The sequence below is a fragment of the Columba livia genome, chromosome 1 (assembly GCF_036013475.1).
Source record: "Columba livia isolate bColLiv1 breed racing homer chromosome 1, bColLiv1.pat.W.v2, whole genome shotgun sequence".
Classification (NCBI taxonomy): Eukaryota; Metazoa; Chordata; class Aves; order Columbiformes; family Columbidae; genus Columba; species Columba livia.
Genome location: NC_088602.1, coordinates 12216336 through 12243433, shown reverse-complemented (window position 1 = coordinate 12243433; position 27098 = coordinate 12216336). Strand labels below are relative to the sequence as shown.

General features: G+C 39.4%; 1 protein-coding gene across 6 annotated transcripts in view; it reads left to right on the top strand.

Annotated features, from left to right (window-relative positions):
• Positions 1-27098, top strand: part of SLC36A4 (solute carrier family 36 member 4) — a 128687-nt gene that overhangs the window by 93616 nt on the left and 7973 nt on the right. For 5 of the 6 annotated variants that reach the window (XM_013370619.3, XM_021280128.2, XM_021280132.2 and 2 more), the window contains one exon: positions 9197-13356. The exons of the other annotated variant lie outside the window; for it this stretch is intronic. In XM_013370619.3, the coding sequence (XP_013226073.2) occupies positions 9197-9501 (305 nt within the window). In that variant the 3' untranslated portion in view covers positions 9502-13356. Of the gene's footprint in view, positions 1-9196; positions 13357-27098 lie in introns of those variants that run through there. 6 annotated transcript variants of the gene reach the window in all.

Sequence of the window (27098 nt, the reverse complement as noted above, 5' to 3'; positions counted from 1 at the left end):
TTTCCCATGTGCTGAAGCAAGCTGCTCTCTCCGAACTTCACTTTGCGAGATGAAGTGCCAACAAATTAAGATTAAAACCATCTGCAGATGGCTGTATTTTTTGATGGATTGGGACTGCAGGCCATAATTCAGTGCTTAATCTGTCTAAGCCTGTCGACATGGAGCTGAACCCCAACTCACTCCTGCACGTGGTTGTCTCTGGGAAGCCGGGGCACTTGGCAGCTTGGTTGTCTGTGTCATCAATGAGCACAGCGGGCTTCAACTAACTCGTGCCTGTGCCACCAGCTGCTCAAAGCGTCATTTTGGAAATGCACTGGTCATCCCACTGCCGTCTGATCATTGTCATTTTATGGGCATTATTTTAAAATTTATTTTTGATAATACTGCAGCAAATTCACAAGTTAGTTATGAGCATGTCAGTAATATTAATATAATATTATATATAATAATGTAGGACGTGCCATAGGCAATAGGTTTTGCTTGTACCACAAACGTATGCATTTTCCCAGCCCATAATAAGCAGCCCAGTTCAGATACTTAAATAACTACATAAGAATCCAAGCATTTGCTTTTTATGAAAAGCTTTTAACATTTGGTGAAATCATAGAGTGGTTTCCCATTAGAAAGTGTCTAAAATTTCTCTGGGGACTGAAGTACTTAGTTTGTAAGTTCCTTAGCACTTCTGTTATTTAAATAATATAACATATCAACTGAAGCTGTAAATAAGCAAGAATAAATGTCTCTTTAAGCCATTTTAATTAGGAAATAAAAAAAAATGTAGTATCACTATGAAAATATAAGTTTTAATCCAGCTTTGAATCATGATCGAAAATCAATGCTTTAAATTAATTTGGACTTCAATATGCCAGCCTACTTTCAGCACTGTTACTAGGGACATTTATGAGAGAAATTAGTATTATAATGAGCGTTATTGTTTTCTAGGCTTAAAGAACGTGATTCATGTCATCTTAAGTGATCATTCCGTGTTTTCATCAGCTATAGGAAGCTTTTACTTTCCCTACTAACCATAGGATTTTTACGATCCTCCAGGTAGGGTATGACCCATTAACCATGATTCTTTTTCCTAGTGAGGTTTTTTACCCATCTGTTTTCCCTCCACTCTTATACAAGAATATTGTAGGAGACAGTGTCAAAGACCTTTTCAAAGTTGAGGTAAATGACATCTACTGCTCTGCCCTCTTCCATAAATCCAGTCATGGTGTCAGAGAAGGCAGTCAGGATGGTCACATATGATTTGCCCTGGATAAATACATTTTCGGTTTCCAGTCACCTTTTGGTCCTTCACATGCCCAGAAATGTGCTCCAGCATGACTTGCTCCATGATTTGTCCAGGGGCCAAAGTGAAGCTGACTTGCCTGTGTTTCCCTGGGTTATTCTTTTGGCCTCTCTTGAGGACATTTGTTTTCCCCAAGCACCAGGGATCTCCTGCAGTTTCTGTGACCTTTCAAAGACAAGACAGAGTGAAGTGAGAAGGAGTTAGTTTGTCCTTGCTTCCATCTCCTCTGTGCTAGAGTCATGAGTTCCCTCCTTCAGCAAACTGAGTTCCCTCCTTCTGGCTTGGAAATGCGCAAATTAATGTATTCCTGCTGAGGAAAGCTGCAGCACATACAACACCCCCAAATACAGGTCAGAGGCTCTTAGCTCAGAAGTTTTATTACAGTTATCCAGAACAGAATCTCCTTGTTCTGTAATTTATTTAATACTTAGGGGAAGGAGGGGTGAGCTAACTTTATCTGTTATTTAATAAATTCTTTAGTCCTTAGATGGTGATTAGAAAAGATAATTTATCTGACACAGCTAATATGATTTTTTGGTATCCCGGTGGATTCTATTTTGCCAAATAGATTCCACAGTCATGTATATATTTTTATCATCTTAATCAGCTGTTTCTTTAATAATCTTTAATAAAGAAATGTAAAATTTGATTATTAAATAGTACAAGAAGCCTGAAGGATAAAAATAAGTAATTTTAGCTGTTCTTAATGGTGTCTTTGGCAATGTTTTGCCTTCATATGTACATGTTTAGTATTTATGGAGCAAAGTATAGTGGCTTAAGATTGAAGGTAAATAAGTTCGATTTAATCTTAATTACATTATTATTTTTTTTCATTTTATATAGTAATCAAAAGGTGTATAATTAAAACTGTATTTTGAAGGGTGATGGCAAGACAAAATTTTATTTTTAACTTCTTATTGCCTGCATCTTGCTTTTATTATGAGACAGCAAAGCAGTCATGGATCACTGCCTGCTTTCCTGCAACATAGCTTGATATATTAATACATACTGCATACTTTGAGTGAGACAAAGGGGACAGAAGTTTACTTGCAGACTCATTTCTGTTGGATCTGTGGAATCAGGTGTCTAAAGGAGAGTGGCAGTGGGAACAGTGTCAGTACTGTAATGGCATAGGATCATCCATTTAGAGTTAAACATTAATTAGTTTTGCTGCATGCTTTATGTTAATTTGTTGAATCTAGCTACATACAGCAGTTGTTTACAGTATTTCACTGATGTATGTCTAAAAATACTTGTGTGATAAAGTATTGGTAGCAAAGCTCAAATAAATTTACTGTAGAGAGGAATCCACACAATGTTTTGAATGTAACAGTCTAACCAGGTGTCGTTTGTGAGCCCATGGATTGTTGTTAATTAAATGATGAAATATGTTTGCACAAAGCTTTGCTTTGCTTGTTGCCATCCAAGACAGGCACTTAGCAAAAAGACATTACTTCTGAAGATCTGATGAGTTCAGACAGAACGGGATGAGGAGGCCAAGCACTTTATTAACTACCACTTTGACATTTGTTTAGGAGTGTGCAAGTCCTTATGGCCACATCACTGCTACTCCGTCCCTGACCCTGTAAATCTGTACCTGCTCACACAGCCTCCTCCTGCCTGGGATTGTTGTGACACTGAATTCTGCTTCAAATGGGGGCAGATTGAAAAAAGGTCGTAGGTAGGCGCTGGATAGAGACTCGAACTCTTGTGGGTTACTCTGAGCAGTATTTATTGTAGAAGATTCACAGGAACAGCAGCGTTGGGTCACCTCCTCAGAGAGTGACAATCATACAGCAGTATAACTAGTCATTATATAGGGTTCTAACAGGTATTATGCAACTAAGCAAAATTTATCACTGTCTATCACTGTCGATATCTATCACTGTCGACATCCTCAGGTTCCTTCCCTTCCAGTGGTCTGCGGGTTCTACTTCTTCTTTCTTGGCAAGTACCGAACGACAGGTCATCAGTCGCAGGACTAGCTTCTTTTGAAGTTCCACCTGTCTCATTTGTTATCCATAGTTCACCAGTCTAGCATAGAAATCAGCAGCCCTAAGAATAGCATTTATCAATGTCTTAACTAAGGGTACAAAGCAAGCATAAGGTAACCACGCTCGTGGTTCTGGGTAAGGACTATACAGGGGACAAGCTGAGACTTGCAGCCTTAGCAGCACAGCTTATAACACTGATATAGGCCTAAAATCCTAATTTCCTATTTTCCTACAACACAGATCCTGGAAACTGAACAAATTACACTGCCTGAATTTTGGGGTTGTATAAAGCCCAGACAAGTCAGGGGGAGAGATTGTATTAGTGCAGCATGGGGGGGACGCAGTCCTGGCAGGGGACTCCTGTGCCAGGGGTGTGTGCCAATCTGTACCCTTGGCTGTAGGTATTTTAGTTGAGCTGTTAAGAAAACTGGACTCAGTGCCCTTGTTACATCACTGTTTGGTCTGACATCATTCTTTATGCATCTTTCTGCATAAGGAATAAAAAGACTGTAAACATAAAACCATTTGTAAACGGCTTTGAAATCTCTGATGCAAAGTGCTGCAAAAAATGAATTTACTTACAGTTCTTTGAGAAACTGATGCGGAGGGCTATGAGGAAGGGATGGATCTGCCCATTCCCTGGCAGGACTCTGCTGTGTGTTGGGGTCATGTCCCGTGTTACTTCTCTTCATGAAGGATCAAGATATTGAAACCATCTTCTCCTGTGTGAGCTGAGTCTTTCCTACTAACATGGGGCAGAGCAATCATGAACTGTGAGTTAGTGTGAGGGCAAATGATGTGAAGTATGTTGTGGCTCTTCACACTCTGTGTTGCAGGAAGACACTGATGGAAGAGTTTTTCATTCCAAAGAGAATAAAGCCAAACCGAATGATGTGTGTGGTGGTTCTGCGTGCAAGATGTATCTCTTGTGTGAAAGCAGAAATTGTCACTTCATAGTATAGCTGCAATTCATCTTCTGCTTTGTTCCTTTTTCTGATTAGTTTTGGGTTTGAGGCCGAGCTGGTATTTAAAAGCATGCTTTTTAAGTAATTGGGTTAAGAAAAGTATTTTTGGTGAAGACTGAATCTAAATAATTATTAAAGAAATTATCTTCTGTATGTATCTTACAGTCTTTTGATGTCTCAAAGAACAGCTACAACAAACACCACCTCAAACCCAAGTTAATTAACATCTCTCGCCAGAAAAAATACTTTTCTGAATCACAATAATATCAGGATCTTTATCTAAAATAATTCTTTTAAACCACATTATCAATATGTAGCTTTCTTTCTACCTGTGTGCAAGCTCTGTAAATTATTCACAAATGCTCTTAAGTGATTATTTGCATTAGTTTATCTTCAGATAAGTAACAAATTTCTACTTGGTCTCATATTCTTTTGTACATACATATCAAAACACCGTTCATTTCCCACTGTGGAACTCTCAAGGAAGGCATTATTTTTTGTCCTTTATTTAAAGGAACGGACAGCTTTTTAAAAAAATACTAAATTTTGTTAGATTTTGTAGCTTGTTTTTAAAATGTGAATTGTTTTAATTGTGATGTAGTATGTTACAGTTTTGTAAAAGAGTTAAATGATTTATTGTGGCTCTCCCGATATGTCTGCATTGTGCAGGTGTTGTCTGCCGCACAGCACGCACTGTTTTGCCCCTCTGCAAGCCAAGGTGGGAGATGTCAGTCATGTACAGAACATGGAAATTACTTTAGTAAAGAAATATTAAATAGCTTTACTATTAGCCTAAAAGAAAATTTAGTAGAAATTACCAATATCATGAGCCTTTTAAATGTCAAAATTGCTTTCTGGCTTCCTGTAAGATACTTATAAATAAATTAAATCCTACTGGAAACATGGAAAAAAAGGCTTTTTTAAGTGAGCTGTATCATTAAATTCTCCTGATGAAGTCAGAATATGTTTTGCTTCTGACCTGTGTATGGATAGGACCAAAATTATAATTCAGTTTTTACTTAGATCCATATATCCTAATTACAATAGTGCCCAACTTGCTCAAGGATTTAGCATGGCATATGCATTACTTTTTGATAGAAATAAAGTAACTCAATATTTGATTACTAGAGGAAGTATTGGAATATGATAATCACATATTTGACTTCATCTGCAGTTATAATGCACTTAGGGTGGGTAGTAATGAGATGGCAAAACTTTTTCTGAAATCACTTCAGCAAGCAAGTCTGATTAGTGATGCACTGTTTCTGTAACAAGGAGAGAAAGTTGTAAAAGAAGCAACACTATAATATGAACAGAGTAAAATGTCTTTCCACTGGAATCTGTTCCCTAAGAAAATAGAAACATTCTGTTATAGTATTTCTCCCCTAAAAAAGCCCCAACTGACACAAATGGGTGACTCCATGGCTGAGACAGGCTGGGAAATCCATCATTACTAGTTTTTGAGGTTAGGTTGCAGAGTTTAAGGTAGAATTAATATGTTGGAAACTCGTTATCTCTGTGGGATGCTTTGTTCATGTGGCTCTTGCTCTTTTATTCAAACCTGAAGACAGTTTAACAGTTGGCCAATAAATGTGTCTTGTTTTGATATTGTAGGATTTCCTTCTTCAGCTGAGCTTCCCAGAGCTTCCAAACCAGAAGGTTTCATGGCTGTTGATAAAGTTTCAGAATTTCTTCTTGATTCTCTACTTTAAAACCTATGTGTGGCTGGGAAGACCAGACTCTCTGCCTGTAGGAATGGCCCTTGTTTACTTCTCCTGGAAACTTGGGCCCCTCTCTGAACTCTTGAGGACATCCTTTGGTAGATAAGAAACATGAGTTTTATTTCTCTTGGATGTTAGAGGATAAATAAGACACTAATTAAAACCTTGAAACACATTTCCAAACTGCCTCCCACAGCAAAATCCAGTTTCACACAAATGTATGTGAACCGAACAGATTTTTTTTATGAGATCCAAACCAACACACCAACACACAGCATTTTGCTTTTCTATAACCTGAAGCAATTATAAACTGTGCTCTTATTTTTTCCAATTTAAAAAAAGTATGAAAAATAATCTCATTATTTGTAATAAAGCAGAACGTTCCAAACAAAACTATGAACTATAAATTAATGAGTACCTTCTAAATTCTGGACACATGTAGCATTGAAAGAGGTCTATTGCAGAAGTTGCAAATCTATATTTAATGACTACACCCACTACATCTATTAAAGTGGCAAGATAATAAATGTGCAGCCCCCTCTGTTGCTTCACAAGAACACATTCAACGTATTCGCTAGCTGAGAGTTTCAGCAGTCATTGCAAATGTACTTCAGCTGCACTTTTCAGTTATATATGAACTGTACATTGCTGTGGAAGCACCAAGCACGCTTCCTGGTCAGTCTGTTGTCCCAAAAATAGGATTCTGTCACTCAATGTGCAATTAAGCCAAATTGTAGCACACAGAGACGAGATATTGTTTATTACAGGGTTGCACAAGTCTGGATGCTGGAATAAACCCAGCACAACAGCAAGAAAGTAACAGCCATTATATACAAAATCTTATCCCTACTCATGGCAGTCCTAAAGAGCCAATTGGTTACACATTTGCATATTGGTTGCATAGTAATTTTAGCATATAATGAGCAACATTCAGCTAAAGGACACTTCATCCAGCATCTCAAGATATGTGCTAAAGCAAGACGCAACTAATTGTGATGCTCCAAAATGTCTAAAGCTGCAAGGTCAGTAGTCTCTGTAGTTTCTGATTATGTGTTTTGCAAGTCACTCTTATCTTTGTTAGAGGAGCAGACTGACCTAAAACTGAAAGGATTTGCATATCTTTAGGTTAGCACTTGCCAACAGGATTCATTCTCTTAAGTGGTGGTGACTACAAGTCTGGTCTGAGCGCTTTTCCCTGGTTGTTGGGGCACTCATGGTGCTTGAGGGGAGTTATGGCTGCAAAAGCTATAGAGGTGGCTGTTTTGTGTGTTTTGTAAACTTTGGCATGATTCCTTTCTTATTTAATCCAGCATCATCCTAGATAATGTGTAAATGTGACGTTTCCAGTCTTTATATGTATTCAAGCAATGGAAGAAACAGTTTGGCACTGAGTAGGTCCAGTTTAACAGTGGGGTGGAAAACTTGGCTTATCTATTTTTGAGTGTCAGGGTATTTCTAAGGTTTCCTGAAGGACACTTGTGTCTCTGCCCAGGCTTCCTTTGGCTATGTGGTGCCTCAGATCTCTGTAAAAATCACAGATTGCTAATAAACTATAGTCATGACAAGCATGACCAAGTTAATTGATTTTTCTTGGCAGATCTGTGCATGATTTCAAACAGATCAGGCTGTTATCCTTCTGTGGACTCGTACCTTCTTATCTCCTTTTTAAGCGAGGTCTCTTTAAGTTAGGGTTTTTATTAAAATACGTAGCAAATGGTTACCTGATATAGCAGCAAATAACTGTTGTGCTCTGCAAGTGAATTTTGAGTGTATTCACCAATACAGTTTTTCCCAAGTAAGATATTTTGAATGGAGGGCATCAAACCTGACATAATCTGAGTATGTTGCCTTTCAGAATCGAAGTTATCAAAATTCAAGGCAGCTGGTGGCATTCAGCCCACAGCAAAGATGCTCTGCAAATAGAAAGCTCATCTTGAGAATTTATAAAGCTGATATGCACCTTCTGTTTTTCATCCTCACATGTTGTGTGAGGATTTCCTTCCTGCTTGTTCCATTTGTTCACCGCCATAAACATTGTTTACATAACATTTGGTTGGTGGAGGGGTTGCTCTAAAGAAAACATGCTGTTGTTATGGTGTAAGAAAGGATGTTAAGAAAGGATGTATGGAAGAAACAAAATATATTATGTGGTATTTTTTATTTGCTGGTGGCTTTTACAGCAGTTTTCCCCATTCCCTTTCTTCCGAATTGCTTTCTTGTCCTGATGAGAAGCGATAGAAGATGGCAAGCAGGCAGATGCTGCAAATGTTTATGTCTGACAGGTAGAAGGTGATATGTCCATGGAAAAGAAAAATGACATTTCCACCACATATAGGGGATCCTACAGAGGCATGTGCTCAGCTGGCCTTTGAAAGCTGTTTTCTAAACAGGACTCAAATCATGATGTGAGAATGGGTGTACCTGAGTTAGTACTGGGGTACCTTGCCTAAGCTTGCCAGCCAAAGGAGTTAAAACCAGAAGTAGTTCTGGTCCAATGTGATGGGCTCTGTTCCTGTGAATGGTTCGGTTGCAGGAGGTGAGACCCACCACGCTGTGCTAAGAGGCTCAGTGGGCCTTGTGTGCAGCCTTGGGATGTTCTCATTTAGTTAACTGGGCAACTGTTATAGTGTTGTTTTACAAATTGAATGCAATTGTATAGACCAAGATTTTTCAAGAGGTAAGTTTGTAAGTAAAAGTGACTTAAATAATTGTGAGACTGCCAAGTGGCCCACGAGTTTGGTTCATTTTGAGTAATTTTATGGCACTTCTAGATTATTAGTAATATATAGTAATCAACGGTAATGTATTTTTGCCCATGTCTCCTGGGCAGCATGTTGCCCTTCCTGAACTTCATTCTTTCATCTTAAAAACTCAACAATGATGGAAAAAATAAATAATCCCCATACAATTTCATATTTCTCATTTCTCTGTGATTTGCAGGCCAAATTTGTTTACCATTTATCTACAAAAAGATTTTAACTTGAAGCTCTGCCAGCTCATGCAGAAGGTCAGAATGGAAACTGAGTGTCTCAGATGAGCATGAAGATGTATCATACTCACGAATACATGCAATAATCTATATGGTACACACCACTCGTAGCTGGAAAAATAGTGAATACACCTCTCTTAAAAGACTGAAGCAGTAGCTTATGTGTTTGCCATGGTTTTGTTTTTCTTGAGGGTGTTGAATCTGAAGCCATCGTTACTCTTCTGTTCTAGGTGCTGTAGCGGTTTTGATCCCTCGTCTGGACCTGGTGATTTCTTTCGTGGGAGCTGTCAGCAGCAGCACTCTGGCACTGATTCTGCCGCCTCTGGTCGAAATTCTCACTTTCTACAAGGAAAACTTAAGTTTATGGACGATAGTTAAAGATGTTTTTATAGCAGTCGTTGGAGTTGTTGGATTTTTAACAGGGACATATGTGACAGTTGAAGAAATCATTTATCCTGCATCTACAGTGGTAGCTAACGCGACAGAGAGCATCTCTGCGGGTTTAAATGTTACAAACCGGATGGCTGGTTTATAGTAATAACCAGGCACTGTGAACTATTTTGTTCCTTAACAAGGAACCCCAGATGGATGGCAAACCTACATATGGGACAAATTCAGATGGAATATGTATATATTTTTGAAAAATAGCATACAGCCCCTTCTCACTCTGTTGTTTGTTCTTTCCTTTGTTCTTTCCCATCTGCTACCTGAATTAACCCCTTTGCTCTCAACCTCTGTTCATCTAGTGGAAAACTGAATTGATGTCAGGATTTAAAATGTAGCCATGAAAATAGAAGGCTAATACCATGATAGGTTATTTGCAAGAAAAAAATAATTTTTATAAGGAAGTCAAGATGCTTTTCTCCTCACAAAAGCTGAAAGTCAGTCCATCCATCATATCTAGGCCCCAAGTCCAGGCACTGCTGTTCTCACGCCAGCTCTGTTGTAAGGGTTCAAGTGGGAGCTCAGTGATGACCGTCTCTTGGTGAATTGCACCCCGGTGAACCAGAGACGCTCTAGTCTTAGAAAAGAGCAGCCCTGTTTTTCATTTCCATTTCATTTCCATTCTGGGGACTTGAATGTTTGCTGTCGAAAAACTTTTGGGCGGTTGCAGTTGCCTGGCTCGGGTTCCTGGGAGCTGGTATGACTGGAATCAGAGGGCTCTGTGCAGAATGACCATTACTCCTGTTCAGTCTTTTCCCATTGACTCTGAAGGAGTTTTTCAAGCAACTGGAACGACCAAACCCTTCCTGGTCAGCATCACAGACCACTGCTGCTGGTGGGTTACACGACAGTAAGCATAAAGGCTTTTTTTTATGCCAAACATTTTAAGTTGAAAAATAGACAATCCTGTAAAGTAAGGTTTAGACAAAAAGGTTGGGTCTTTTATTAGACCAAAAGGTAGCTAGTTAGGAGTGTTCTTGCCATCTTGCATGATCTGTTCCTATATGTTCCTGTACCATGAGCTGTTCAGCATGGCCAGAGCTCCGCTCCAAGGAGATGGCGACGGATACTCCGTAGAGCCATGAAGCTCTGACTGCCCAGAGCAGATTAAAGATTCAAGGCATTAATTTCTGTATGAGAAAGGAAAGAATGAGACACTATTTTCTGCAATGGAGCTTCTGCTGTACTGTCACATGTATAAGCTGTGGGTTATTTGTGAGAGAACTTGTGATTCCCCAGGGCTGTGAGCAGCAGGGGTGTCTGCTTGGAAGCCCTTTCTCCTGCCCGCACCACCTGCCACAGGTTGTCTGAAGAAGTGGGTTATCTCCGGACTTGCTTTCAACTACTGGGACTTTGTAGAGAGGTGTGGTTTATATGAGATGGAGAGTATACATGTGGAAATATGATATTTTTTTAGGAAGTAATAATATATATCCCCTTTGGATTTTGAATCAAAAGTTACAGGATGTATTTTAGCAGAGCAATATTACTTTCTTTAGCGATGCAAAAACATTCAACACCACAAATGAAAAGTCATTTATTTTTGAACATTTTGGTAACTGCTGACCCATTTTTTACACCATTTCTTTAACCTTAATTTCAACTATACAAACATATGAAATACTGTATTTTTTTTACCTGTTGCTAGAAGTCTGTAGACTCCTAATGTATATTTTTACTGGAACATATAATAATTATTTTTGCATTCTTATCTTCTGTCTTAAATAGGTTCTAACATGCCCTTTACTGATTTTTGCTGCTTCTGTCCATTTTGGAAGAAAAAAAGGACGAGTTGATAAGTTGGTAATTGGGTAGAAATTAGTATTGTTCAGGAGGGCTGCATGCTGAGTCCCCAGCTGGAACCCTGGTTTTCAGGGTTCATATTTGACTTTCTCACTCATGCCTCATAAATGACTTTCACTCTAAATACTAAAGCTATAGTTTTGGTCTTGTTTTCTAAAAACACTCTATATTTTGTACAGTAATAGAACTGTATTTATCATACTCATTTCTGTTACAAAGAAACTCCTTTTTGTAAGGAATATATTTAATTATAACATTCACTCAAGAAATATTGTATGCCAAAACCTCTCTACTGTATTCATACAAACTGAGATAGAAACATATGTAATATTTTACTTGCCTTCAGCATATTCCTCAGAAATCTACCATTTGGTAATCAACCATTTGGCGCTACAATGCTAGAATAATATACTGCTAGAAATATCTGTATTTTCTCTTGAGAGTATTTCTCTAATCGTCTACCATGTGGTGACTGCATTTGAGCACTTTCACCTCTGTGTGAATAAGGGCATTTCTGATAGGGATTGGTTACTGCATATAGTTCAAACCGAATGTATTTGTTCAAGCAATAGTCCTGAGCAATTCTCTTTTTTTCATTTTAGCGTGAACAAAGTTAAATACTTGGCAGGCACTTCAAAGTATAGAATTAACCTTTCATGTGAAAGTGCCACAGAGGAGCAGACACAGGTAGTTAGCAGAGAGGCAAAAGGTACCTTCAGCTTTTAGTCTTACAGCTTTTCTAGTCTTTAAGCTGTTTAAAAAAACATTGAATCTTAAGTTTTTCCATCTGTTTCAAAATGAATCTGTTGCTTACCTAAACCACATGCTGGTAGAATATATTTCTATGCAGCATATTTTACTTGACATTAAATACTTCTACATGGAACATTTTTAGTAGGACTGATAGGATTCAAATGAGAGACGTTTTTCCTGTTAGTTTTGCATCTTACTACCATATGTGTTTGGAGAATAAAGGACTGTCAAGTCCACTCATATCATCGGTTCTGCATCGACTGTGCCCTAGCGAGCAGCTCTGAGAAGGTGCCTCTGCCAGGGTGCAGGAGGACTTGACCAGTTCAGAGTTTAGTGGTGATTTTTGACTGGTGCAAGTGAATATTGGCATGGTTCCATCAATGAAGATTTGCTGAGCTGGGAACTAGAGCATAAATGGGTGGCCTTGGTGCCCAGGAGAACACAACATATCTTCTTGAAAGTCAGGCGACTTGTTTAAAAGGTTGGTACGTTTGAACAACCTCATCTTAGCCATCAAAGTTTGGATAACCTGGCCCAAACCTGGCCCAAATACAAACGCTGACACATCTTATGCCATGTCTGACTATGGACCAGCCTGTCAAGGAGCAGATTCTCAGACACATGTTGCCACTGGCCGACCAGCTATGAAGTAGCACATTTGTGCAGTGGGCCAGTGTTACCGTGTCTGACGATGTTGTATCTTTTGAATCTTTAAAATGCTTATTAATATGCTTTGCACAATGTCGATTTTCTCCTACAGTGTAGGATTTTCGTTATTTCAACACTCACATAGTGCATTCATGTGGCAAACTCTTTCAAATGGAAAGAGTCAGGAAACAGAGTATCTTGCTTTGGATAAGACTAAAATGTCATGTAGTGAAAAACTACTAAGTGTGAATAATAAGAGTGTTCCTGTGAAACATTGCCAAAGATTTAAGAGACAGGAAATTCTGACAGAAACCTCTTCTGAATAATAAGAGTGTTCCTTCCACTTTTAAAGTACTGTAGTATAAATTGCAAGTTAAGATGCAGGGAGTGAAACTGAGAGATTTATTAGGTGTGGTTTACATTAGTACATATTTAAGATGGAAATCTACTTTAGCATAAGCTAAATTAAACTGAAAAATGTATGTGATTGGATTATGTTCCTGACAAGGAACTGAAAGCTATTGTATTTATATACTGTACGTGCACTTATATTTTACAGTATAATATTGTTAAGAGTTTTTGTGTAAATTAATCATTAACTGCACTATAAGTAACTGGATTGTTTTCTTGTCTGTAACGGTTCATCCTCAAATATTGGGGAAGTAAGAGGGTGGGTTTGCCTAATGTTCTGTAACTTAAATCTTCTGTATTAATAAAGATTACTGTAATATTATCCTGCTAACTCACTGTTATCCTACCTGTCACCATTACTACATCACTAGGAGCAATGGCTATTTTAGCGCAGAATTTACCTTTGTTTTTCTGTTGAAGTTATCTAAGGACTGGCAAGTGACAAAAGAGCTGACTTTTCATTGATAATAAACCTCACTTCAAAGTCGCATAGACACTCCTGAAAAATCCCACCTCCACTCCAAGGTTTTTCATGAAGGGACACTTAAAGTTAGGCTTCTGCATCTTTTTAGAGGTGCTTTAGGAAATGTATTAATTTCTAAATGTACAAAGGCAGCCAGGAATTCCAGTTCCCATTTGGAAAACTGCAAAGAAACAGCCGGACTTTTAAAGATTGGCCAGGCTCCGATATACTTGGTATGGACTTGGCCTTAATTTTAAGTATGAAGTGTTGGATAATTAGGTATGGAAGAAACCAATGTTAAAGTTCTGTAATTTTTATCTAAATTTGAAATTACTCGTTGGAAGCAAAAGTGGCAGCATAAGATTTCACGTTCTCACCAATTATTGGATACCAATTTTGCATAAGCGTCTGTATTCCGTATTTCAATCCAAGGCCTTTGAAGATGTGCTCAGGGAGGCATCCAGAGACACCCAACCCCTTATAGAGTTGCCTGTATAAATACAATTTACATAGAAGTGTCATACAAATGTCCTTGAGAGTGATCCACCAAAAAATGTGTTTTATAAACAAGAAGTCCTCCCACACCAGCAGAGAGACTGTAGCTGTTGGAGTGGGAAGATGGATTTTGGTCTCCTGGGGGTCAAGAAGAGTTCAAATCCTTACCTCTCTGAAGGATGAGCAAAAGCAACGCGTATGTTCAAATTCCCTCTTGGACTTACCTGTGAGGGACATGCACTTTTAGAAGTTGACTTTCAGCAACCGTTCTGAGACTCCAAGTCCTTTTAACCTGAGTTTTCAGTTCTTAAATTTTGTGAGTGACTTAACTATATTTATTTTAAAAATTGGCCAACAACATCCTGGCTCGTATCAAGAATAGTATAGCCAGCAGGATCAGGGCAGGGTTTGTCCCCCTGTACTCAGCACTGGTGAGGCCACATCTCAAATATGGTGTTCAGTTTTGGGCCCCTCACTACAGGAAAGACACTGAGGTGCTGGAGAGAGTTCAGAGAAGGACAACGAGGCTGGTGAGGGGTCTGGAGCACAAGTGTGATGAGGAGCAGCTGAGGGAACTGGGGCTTTTCAGCCTGGAGAAAAGGAGGTTGAGGGTAGACCTTATCACTGTCTACAACTACCTGAAAGGAGGTTGTAGCATGGAGGGTGTTGGTCTCTTCTCCCAAGTAACAAGTGATAGGATGAGAGGAAATGGCCTCAAATTGTGCCAGGGGAGGTTTAGATTGGATATTAGGAAACATTTCTTCCCAGAAAGGGTTGTCAGGCATTGGAACAGGCTGCCCAGAGAGGTGGTGGAGTCACCATCCCTGAAAGCATTTAAAAGATGTGTAGATGTGGTGCTCAGAGACATAGTTTAGTGGTGGACTTGGCAGTGCTAGGTTGACAGTTGCACTTGATGATCTTAAAGGTCTTTTCCAATGTAAATAATTCAATTCCATGGGTAATTGGTGCTGGACAATCTTTGACTGGTGGCCTAATGGATTTATTTGACTCTAAAGGACTGAATTCAAACTACTATAGCCAGTGTAGTCCTTTCAGTACTGTTTTAGCAGAGGTTCTCAGAAACAAAGTCTTGTTTGGGGAGCATCCCAACCTGCGTCTGAACACAGATACTTAGGGAGAATTGATTACTCTGTATTGTAGTTCTCAGCAGCTTTTCAAAATGATACTGCAGACACCCCAAAATCCAAATAAATCACCTTTAAAGTATCCATTCCTCTAAATGTTGACATAAAAATGCCATTGCAAAGTTCAGAGTTTATTCATTTTTTTTTTGTCCATTTTCATATCTTATACAATTGCCTTGCAGAACAGAATATTTTTGTTGTTGTTTTCAGCTGCTAGTCTTGAGAAACCAGGCTCCTGGGAAAACAAGTTCAGTTCTCTGTCTTTCATACTTCATCATGGTTAATAAAATCGTTGCCAGCATTAGTTAGTCTCTCAGTGTCACTTGTGCTACACCATCTTCTTCAAAGCCTGTGACACTGTTGCTATTAATGAGTTCACATTGGTGGAAAGTACTGGTGCAATTCACCTGGTACACAAGGAGAGGATCCATTCATTCACACCCCTGGGCAAGCTCTGGAGGTGTCAGCCTAGAGCTCAGCAAACTTGTTAGCACCAAAGTGACTACATATGACTCAGCTGTACCCAGGGAATAAGTCTGTCTGGTGAGAACGTGGCATCTTTCACCTCATCAGCCTTGCAAGCCATCCTTGAAAGAGTATGTAATATGTGTGTTTTTCTGCATATGTGCTGGATTTTACAACACGGGTACTACTTTATTTTAATCTCCATAGCCTTGAATGTCCTGAGCTGGAATCATCGAGTCCAACTCCTGTCCCTGCACAGGACAACCCCACAGTTCACACCGTGTGTCTGAGGGTGTTGTCCAGTCTCTTCTTGAACACTGTCAGGCTTAGGGCCGTGACACCTCCCTGGGGAGCCTGTTCCAGTGTCCAGCACCCTCTGGGCCAAGAACGTTTTCCTAATGTCATTTAAAGTTATATACCGCTCTTATAATTGCTGAATTCATGTCAGCTTGCATGAAAGGTTCTTATTTTTATATAGACATAAATATATTTCTTATATACTTAGTAAATTACCCATTCTCTTCCTGCCTAAGCAATTTTCTTGCAAGTCACTGCTATACCTCGCATCCAGTGAGCTTTCCTGTCTTGAAGTACAAGGCTTGCTCTGTTTTCAAGTCAGTCATGCTGCTTGTCATCATGTTATGGGCTGTTATTTATAATCTACTTTATTAATTCAAAAAACCTCTATAACATAAATGCAAGGCTGAATTAAGGTTATTTGAGAATCTTAAATTTCTGCTTGTTTTGTTGAACCCAGTTGGCACAGCTAATTTTGGAAGATGAGGATCGGAGGGAGTTTAAAGACTCAATTGGCAGTGATGTTGATAAGAATATGTGTCCGCATCCAGCGGAGTTACCTAAGAAATGAAACAATGTATGTTCAGTTGTTGTTGTGGTTGTTACTTTAGGCAGGAAGCAGGAAAGTTCCTTGGAAGGCTTCTTAAGCCACATGTCCCCTCTCTGTTACAGTGGTGCCACAGATCACACTAACAATGGTGTCCAAAGATCACCTGCAACAGTGGCAGAGCAGCCCCCAGCCAGGTGTTGGACCTGTGAGCTTATGGAATGCAGGTGTAATGGTTACAGGCCCAGTAAATCTGTGGTGAGGTCCCTGTTGGCTTGGTAGACCCAACCAAACACGAGGCCATGTGCCTGCTGCCCACAAGCGTGATGGTTGTAAGTGACAACCCATAGTGGATCTGGATACAGGGTTTTATTTGCCAGCGAGCTGAGAGCTTTTACCCAACTCTGTTATCTCACGTGTTCATTCTCCCACTTCCCCACAGTGCTACTTTCACCAAGTCCTGACTTGCCCACCCAGCAGGGAGGTTGGGCATAAAGTTTTGTTGGTTGGTCCTGCAGTTACCAGTTGTGTGCATTACAGACTGAGGTCCCTGGGCATCCTCTAGGGCTTGTGTCCATCCCCCATCTCCAGGATCTTCCTCACTTCCAGAATCACTTGCCAGAATTTTCACCTTCTTCATATTCACAGAATCATTGAATGGTTTGGGTTGGAAGGGACTCTTAGGGATCACCTAGATCATCAGGGACATCTTTCACTAGACCAGGTTGCTCATAGCCCTGTCCGATGCGACCCTGAACGCTTCCAGTGATGGGGCATCCACAACTTCCCTGGTCCTCTTCTTACTAAGACCAGTTCTTTTTGGGAAGCCTTCGTTTCCACCACTGCTGCCTGGTTTTCCCCATCTGAATAGTCTATGTGCAGAAGCACAATGAGTGATCAGACTCCTGACTGGTGGTTCTGTCTCAGATTTCTTTATTAATTGGAGGATTTGGGATTTGCCACTTTTATTTCTGGTGTTATAAAAATTTAAAAGGAGCCTTACCAGTTGCAGCAAGCAAGTAACGTCCTTCTACTTCAGAGCTCAAAAGCCTAGTTTTGGACATTCAACCCCCAACACACATATACACCTAATTTTCTGCTGCCCCTTAGCACAATTTAAGCTATTTTTGCCAACAACACAGGCTCTAAATGTCCTGCCTAATCCTACAAAGTTGCTCAAGGCACTGGATGGAAAAGACGATCTCCTAGCAAGCCATGGAATAATTTGAGACACTAATAGAAAGTTTGGCATGGAAAGCCTGGAGCTCTTCAGATGAGGACTCTGTGAAAGAAACCTCTCAGGTGCACCCTTCGTAAAATCTTAAAATACCAGTGCTCTTGTGACTGCAGCACAGACAGCTCAAGGACAGGTTTGCTTCATTGTGCTCCCTCAGGTAAGCCCCAAAGGTTGTTCACTGGGGCACGTGGACCATATCTCAAATATCTGTAGGTGCCCTGGATCTGATTCTCCAGTCACTTGGGTCAAAGACCTGGCCAGAGTGGACCGTGTATTTCTTCTGGAAAACCCACCATTTGGGCTGGTGCTGTAGGAGGAGAGCAGGAACAGCATGGGGCATGTCTCAGCTGAAATGCAGCTGAAAAGGCTGAGATGAAGGTCCTTTCTGGATGTCTCCAAGTGCATGAGGACAACCTGTAGAGATAGTACCTCACAAGACCCAATCCACTATTGAGGAAATCCGACAGCAATAAGTAGTGGCCCCAGCTTATCCCTAAGACCTTTACAAGATGCTTCTGGACTTCCCATCCTTTCCACCTATTTTTTGCAGCCCCAGACTGCATAAGTTTTCTGGATTTCGCTTTGTTCATAAAAATCTGCATCAGACAGCCAAGCTCTTCTTGCTCTTCCTCAGATTTCCCTACTTTTCTGTTCAGCACACAGCTTCTGTTTCCATTAGTTTCAACCAGCTCAGCTGATTATCTTTCCTCTTTACAATTGCATTTCTGCCATGTTACATTTTATTTCTGTAACACACCTCACCTTGCATTATCACATGCAGTGTCACTTGCTATTTACAGCTTCTATACTTCTTTTCCTGTAAATATTGGCATTTTCTTGTTTTGGAGGCAGTGCTACAGCCTGTAAGAACCTTGTCAAACATTTTAATTATGGTCCTGGGCCTTGACATTGGTGATATTTTATTCATGGTATGGAACTTTTCTCCTTTGTTAAATTGTATTGCTACATTTCTTAATTAAAATATAGCAGGATGGCCATTCTCAATGTCCTGAATGATAATGCTCTCAATTTTTGATATAGAACAGGGCTATGAATCTTGGGTCTGCTGGAGGCCAAGTGGACATCACAGTTTTCCTACCACAGTCACATTGTTCAACTCAAAGAGAAATGATGCCTTACAGACATTGCAATAACAGCAAGATTTGTTAATACAACAGTGTCTTCTCAGTGCAGTTTTTTGGGGGGCTTAGATGGATGAAGAAATTTACAGTTGCTTCTGCAGTGTGGTGAACTACCTTATGGGGACAAACAAGACCCTGGCTTGCCTAGAGAATTTCCCTTCAAACTGAGTAGCTTCTGGTTTTGTCATGGTTGCTGACTGCCATAGTTTGCTCTTTATGGCCACATCTCTCTGTATTTGTATTTTGTAAGGGGTTTTTTTGGGACTGTATAGGTTACATCTCCCTCTCTCTGTTGTGTTGGAGTTGACTGAGAAGATAAAGCAAGAGAAGTAGCAACATTCAATAAAATATATGAATCAAAAGATTTAAAAAAATATAAAATCATCATGATATTGTGAAATCAAACAGAAAATAAAGCACATGCTAGCACAGAAGACACAGTGCAAGGCTCGATATACAAATACAGCAAATAAATCCATTTCCCTCAAGAGTGTACCTCTTCTAAAGTCTCCAGTGTTCTCATTTATAAACAGCTTTAGTTCACTGTGAATTGTCCTGAAAGCACCTCTGCAATATAGATCTCTAGTGTGTTACGCTTTGAGGAAATCATTCAGATTTGTATCAGCTTCAGCAAGGATTTGGCTCACAGTGGCAATTAAGCAGGTGAGAATGGCTGATACTTTTCTTCTTATTTCCCTTCTTTGCTACAGAAGGAAGACACCTCAAGGGCAATAATGCAATGTATTGCTATCAAAAGATCAAAGTTAGAGGGTCTGAAATACAGGCTTTTTTTTGCAGTATCTCAAGTCAGACACACAAGTGATGTCCCCAGGTCTGCTAGTTACTTTTGAAAATCTTGGCCCACACTAACACAGTTATAATTAGGAAGGGACTGTCCATCAGGTAATTATGCAGATGTTCAGTGCTCTGAATACATAAATATGGATATGGGTGTCTCACTTCAGGCAATGTTCGCTGCAAGCTACAGGTATTTATTGGCTTTTGCATTCCCCATACAGCAGTTATGTGGATATTATAGTCCCATGTTCAATTATCTCTATCAGACTTGGGCAGGCAACATAATTTTCTGTTTGCTTCATCCATATCATAAGCAAATGTCATTGCTGTGTGTTACAAAATACCTTCTAGCATTTATTTGTGTATTCACTTTTTTTTTTTTTTTTTTTAACAGAAAAAACATCATAGAAACTTTTGGGAAGACTCTCCTACATTTTTCCTAGAAGTGATGTGGCATTTTATTGTCATTAGCAATATGAAGGATTTATAACTAGCAAAGCATAATGTGCACCTAAAGCCTCTGTGCTCTTCCAAAAGTCTCATCTGTAAGTGTAGTTTCACTCTTCATTTGTTTAATTCATGAACAATCACTGCTCTCTTGTGACAGATGCACTCGTCCCCCATGACTCAGCTGCCCCCGTGACATCTCTGTGGCCACGTGAGGAGCTCCTGGTTTACCAATAGTTTTGAAATATCTAAGAATGCTCGAACTTGTGCTGCAAAAACAGTGCAACACAGCACAAGGGGCTCCAAGCACAGCCCTTAGCGTGTGCTGGACAAACACCTGCAGGTCTTGGCCTGTCCTTTCCTCTTTCTTTCCTGCTGATGTACAAAACATGTGGCAAGTGCAAATACATGCATTGGGAAACAGATGTTTCTGTCAAATTGTCTTGAGGAACCCTCGCCTAATGTTTGCTTGTCTCTATTGATTTCCACTGTCTCTATTGATTTTTATAACCCCAGCAAGGGGTCTCAGGACTTTTATCCTTGTTTTATTGTGTTGATGGAAATAAAGGAAGAAGGTATCCACTTCTTTCTAGCTATGGGTACATGAATAAGTAGGCACTTTCTTTAGATCACTTATGCTTTAAAATGTTTTAAATCAAGAAAGTTTTCCTGTAGCATATTGCAGGACAACCCAGGTCCTGAAGTACTGACCAAGTTCTGGAAGACTGAAAGAACAAAAAAGTTTTATAGACTTTGTAATTTCTCATTTCTTGGGTTTTTTGTTCTGGGAAGACATGGAGAAAAGACTCCAGAACTGAAAGGTAATATCTAAAGATAGAAAAGACTAAATTTCACAGTCAGTCAGTTGTAGTTCCTATTATCCAATACTCCAAGGAACAAATGATGAGTTTTACCTGGCTTATTTTCCTATTTTTCTTCCTCCTTTCTCATACATATTTATGGCCACCTAAGCTATTAATTTTGAGAAAGATAAATTTATTACCCAGTAGTGAGTTTAATTTTCATTTATTTTGCATTTATCTATGAGTAATAGCTGTGTAAATGGACTCTCTATGTTCTCAAAGGCTGGCTTTCCATGCAGTTGCTCCTGGCGAGACGCAAACACCTTCGTGTTTCACCACAACTATTTAGGATAGAGCTGCTTCAGAACTGCAGCATCTTCAGCTGAGTCTCTAGATAAGCTGTTACAAATTCCTTAGCACACAGCTGGCTCCCTTTACACAGTGAGGCCCGTTTTATTTTCTATATTATGTTTTGCTGCCCAGAAAACAAATAGAGAACAAATAAAGGATGAAGGAAGAAATGGGGTACCCAAGAAGCAGAGTGACTGGGCATGGATCATGCAGATGAATATTGGGGTTGGGTACCGATGGTGTGGTTTGCATGTTGTCCTCCATCTATGCTATCTGCTCTCCACAGGTCTTTAGTTCTTCTGTTTTCTCTGTTTAAGTAGAATTTCCTCCTCTTTCAGATACAATGCAAAGCCTAAATACAGATAATATCTTATTTTTAGGGCTCAATACTTACATAGTAAGAACACATGCTATTTGGGGCATGGCATGTCAGTGAATTTTGTTTTGACAAACTATCACCTTTCTTTACTTCAGCATGGAGATATCTTTTTAGTTTGGTCATTTTTCTGGACTCCATGTATCACTTTGGAGAAATTTGAACTCCTTTTCAGGAGGTTTTATCTGCTCCAGCTGTGGAGAATACTGGAGATGGGCCTATGACCCTACTCAGTCAAGTGTCTCCAACAGGATCATCACAGTTCTGCTCCTGACCTTCTCTTTCCCAGTTTTACCAAACAGGCTGTTGATGTGCTGCTCTGTCACACATCCCACCGCCAGCTCTTCCAGGAACGTTTGCTGTTTTCCTCCCCGCTCCTGTAGCAGCAGCTCCACCGGCTCTTGCTTTGGTGGGGTTGCTCAGGGTTAGGATGGAAGCTCCGTGCTCAGGATGAGTTTGATGAGCTTATTGTTGTGTATCCAAATGTAGTTTGAAAGCAGAAACAGAAGATACACGAGGCATCGAGCTCATCCCTGCCAGTAATTAACTGTTGCTTGAAAATATATTTGCTCCTGCTTTGTGTAATTTAGTTGTAAATATCTGGAAGCTGCAAGTTTGGAAGTTCTTCCTGTCAGTAAATCCTGATTAAGGTTGGCTGAATGGTTAACTGGGAATATGTTTCTCGTTTGAGCTGAACCTTCTTTTGCCTCCTCTCTTCTTGTGAATCTCCTGCAGTCTCACAGAGCGCTGCTGTTATCATCTGCCTTTTAAATGGTGTCTTTAATTGGAGCCTGATAAAGGTAAATACATTCAAACTTTATGGTAACAACTGTGTTAACTACAGCTCACTTGAGCATTTTTTAAAACTTTTCTATTACATTAGCTTTTATTTGACTTATAATACATGTAGAGACAAAATAAATACCTACAGGCAAAAATGCAGTTGGGGATAATGACATACTGCTGAAAAGCCTCACAGGCAACATAAGAAAAAATGCTGCATAAATAAACAGAAAATATACCTCTACTTTGTTGGTTTAACTTCATACTTCACAAACTTTAACTGGCATTTGCAAAAAATATGGAAAGGTATATAGCCCAGGAGTATGAGTAAGGTGCTAAGACCTTATTTTTTGCTCATTGCTGGGTAATTCAACTGTTGGAGCATAAATGGATATATATTAATAAAACATGGACTGCTTTTAGTAAGGCAAGGAAAAAAGTGCTGGATTCCTTCTCAATTTGGCTAGAGACTGAAACAAAAAAAGGAGCATCTGTAAAGGTATAAAGGCAACAATATTCACATATCCATAGAGCTTAAAGACAAAAAAGGGATCAGGCAATCACCAAACCCCAGCGTGAGGCATTACAGACTGTTACATGACATTCAGTAACCTTAGCCCTTAAACAAAAAGGCATCAGGTCATTATGTGAGAACATTAAGAGGCTGAAAAGCCAACACCTTCTGTGGTATTTTGCTCAAGAGTTTACCCTCCCTTACTGCTAGATTTTTTTTTTGTATAGTTTCTAACTTATATTTATCTCCTTTATGCTTCCAGGCGTCTTTAAAAAAAAAATCCCCACTTGATTTAAAACCCCATTCAGAATTCATTGATTCATTGATTACCTTTAAATACAGATTGAACTCTTAAGTCTTTCACTGAAGAATAACCTTTTGTGAGCCTTCATTTTTATAGTCTTTTACCACAGATCTGCAGTGTGAGCTCACATTGAACTGCCAGTCCACTATAACCCTTATGGATTTTACTGTTTCCCCTTGGTGCGTAACTGTTGCATTTCTTTCCCCCAGGAATATGAATTTGCACTTCTTTGAATGAAATTACTTCCCTAACACCAGCTTATTCTTAACGATGCCTCGTCTCTGTTGCTGTTTTCCACTCTGCGTTTTTTTCCATCATCAGCTCTACAAAACTTATCTGCAGTGATTTTATATTTACTTCTAGCTCATTTATGAAAATGTTGAACAGTGTTGGGTCTAATATTGACTCCCCAGCTGCAACAGCTAAAACATTTTCAGGCTGACAAGGCAGTGAGCTGCTCTGAATGGTTTGGATGAAGGTCCAAGCCAGGAGAATTCAGGCTACATGAGAAGATGCCAGCAAAATGCAGCCCTGGGCAGTATTACTGGATGATACTGTTATCGGAACCCGGGGTGCATTGCTGCATGAACCAGAACTGTATAAACACAGTGTTGTGTGGTAGTGTCACACAGTGACCACCAGGGACAGAAGGTTTAAGGACTTTCCAGTAATGAGGTGCCAGTGGAGCAGTGCAGAGAGTGTGGCTCAGCCTTCAACTCCACTACTGATCTACTGGGGGACTTTGGATAAAGTCCCTACAACCCTTGTGCCTTAGGTCACCTGCTAGGAGACCTTCTCAAACTGCTTTGAGATCATTAGAATATGAGCACTGCAGGTGATTTTGAACCACTGTAGGGTCAAATGGGGGTAACTCTGGGTTGTGGATGGAAGTTCTTGAATATCCAATAATTCCTGCAGTTAGCTTTAGGGTGGAATATAAAGTATCTTTGTAATAGTACTTATTATTGTTCTAAAGCTAAAACTGAGAATTTGCCTTCTCAGCACTGCATTTACTCTGATTGCCATGTCAATTGCTGTTTTAAAATTGTCTCTCACTTCTTAAAAGCTGCATTTTATTTCCAGTCTTATAGTCCTAGCTTCAGCCTATAATTTTTGTGCCTTTCTATGGCATTTATCTATTAGAGAGAGAATCGTTTGCATCCATTCCTCAAGGAGATGTGAAACAATCACACCTGAATTATCACTTTATTTTCTCTTTGATAGATAAATATGTCCAGGTTCTGTTCTCTGTCTGCAAAGCAGACTGCATGCGGACTGCGCTGTTTTCTCCCTGGTGATATCTGCTTCTGGAAAATTTGATTAAAAGCCTGATCTGTCAAGGCAATGAATTATACAGCTGCATATGTGGATCTTTGCCTGTCTTGTCACCTTTTACTGACCTCAACACATTCTGGCCAATTCACTAGTCTGGTAGCGGGCATAGCTATCACCATTAAAGTTTTGTCAAAACCGTGACCCTGGGAAAGGCACGCAAATGAATCCTGTGTGGTTGTCTCCCAAACCTTGCAAGCAACCACAGTTTTTACCACCTTTTGACCCTTTAGTTTCTAGGAGATGGTTGGGGAGTTTTGCTAAAGGAGGGAAGGAAAAAGAGGCTGTAAGCATCATTAAACACAGATCTGTGTGATATTTGGCTTCATTAGATTTATTCTTCATGGAGGAACGTGTTTACAGAGTCAACATCAACTGTGATAACTGGGGTGGTGAGGTGCATTAAGTTAGTTTACTTGGTGGTTTTTATTGTTCTTGGGCCTGACTCCAGAATCTGTTTGTATTTATAGTCTTTCATCTGGAAAGAGAGGGAATAGATAGGCTGTAAAATAGAAAATTGTATTTGCAGAGAACAAAAAAATTACTAAAAGAGCATTGGGCAGATGTGCATGGCACTGCTTTGTTTTAACTTTATTTTGAAAATAAAAGGACTACTTGTGTTGATAATATCCCTCAGCAAGGGCTTTGATCTTATTACCACAAAGCCAGAAGAGAAATGTGGAGAAATTTGAGAATTCTCCAGGCTGTAGCTGTGAAGTAAAATTGATTAGTTTATGTAATTAATTTCACACAGGCAGAACAGAGAATTGGTGGTCTTTCTTCTACTGATTGACAGAAAGTCCAGAAAGCATTTCTACAAGAGTGATGATGTTTGCAGCACAAAGTGCAGGAGTACCTTTGAAATATTCCCCTTGATGGGAAGGCCAGAGACAAGCAGGTCTTGAAGGCTTATTGTTAGGTTGTTATGGTATTGTTGGCTCGTTATGGAGCAGTCCTCATGTTAGTTGACTGGTTTTCTGAGAATTAGGATTATTTTTCAAATGATACATGGAAATAAGGTATATTCCACACAGGGACTTGATGGCAAGAAGTATCAACTCATAGATGTAAACCCTGCAGCATAATTATTAATATTTTATAGAGAGACAAAATTGAACTTTTTTTTTAACTCAGTGTTTTAGTAGCTTAAAATTTGACTTGGCTTGTAGCTGTGCCTATCGCCTCCTTCCCCTGATGAGCTGGAAACAACTGTCTTCTTCAGAAGGGGTTGGGAAGGCTCCAGGTTGTTTCCTTCTCCTGAGTTCAGGTCATCTGTCCAGCCACCTTTTGAAGTGATTCTGCAAGTAGTGGATGAAGAAGAGAGCTTTTGTTCTGAGATTAGTGTGCAGCTCCCAAAAGATGTGTCCTGCATGAAAGCAAGTATGGTTTCATTTACTGAAACACCTCTAACCCTGGATTGGATTGATGTTTGGAAGACTATTTTTGTAATTTTGGAGTCTAAGTGCTATTCAAAATTTGAAAAATATTTGGAAGACCTGTGATGGCTGGTTAAAATGGAAGAAAAAGCATCAGATATAGTATTGTCTTCTTATTCTAATGAGTATAAACTAAAAATTGCAGCTACTACAGTGTATATTTTGCTCTCCTACATGGCCTGCATGGCACAAAAGGATAGATTGTGTTTTGTGTCAGGTTTGTATTGCATAAATCTGGTCTTTCTTACATTCCTCATGTCAGTGATTCCCTCTGGGACAACAACCCATCCCCAGTCTGTGAAGGACAAAGTATAGAAGGATGAAAAATTATATTTTCTGTGTTAGCACAAGTGATATAAAGACAGCTGAAGTGTAATAGCTTTCAATAGTGTAATGGAAGGGAGGAAGAAATAGATTATGTCTATGGAGCTGCCTACTGGTATGTGCTTCACTAGCACAGTATCTGAGATCTTAAGTTATAGGAACAAAGTTTTGGTCATAGTATATCTGCAACATAGTGAAACTGTATTTGTACTTCACGGACAGTGGGAAAGCAGGAAAGTTAGGGTTTTTTTTTACTTATTTGCCAGTATTTCTGTGTGTTCAAGATAAAAAGATGTGAATATACTTGCAAATGAAATCAAAGATGTCTCAAAATGAGACAAGAAAACGTTAATATATTCTTTAGGAAAATATTGGTTAAGGTCAGTAACCAAAACTTCTTGGCTATAAAGAAGAGGAAGAATTTTTGATAAAATACCTAGTTCAAAGCCGGCATAATGTTATTTACTTTTGTGGAACTATTCCAGCCTAAAAGAAAAATAGGTAACCAACCTAACAGAAAAAAATATTTAGCCTTCAGAAGCATGAGGCTAAAAATGAGTATGTTTATAATGAATAAATCTTGCCAGATTTCTTTTCATAGAATTACCAAGATGATTATTGAAAGCAAAGCAATTAATCTAGTTTATTAACTATTGGATTATAGTGCATCATTTCATTAGCAGTGAGCATGAAATACAGTGTCTGAAAATCTCACACCCAGAAAGAATTCAGATAATCCTGAATATGAGCTCTCCTGGGACTGAAAATGGAATGAAAAAACATATAAGGTTAGAACTAAGGGTAATATTTTTGG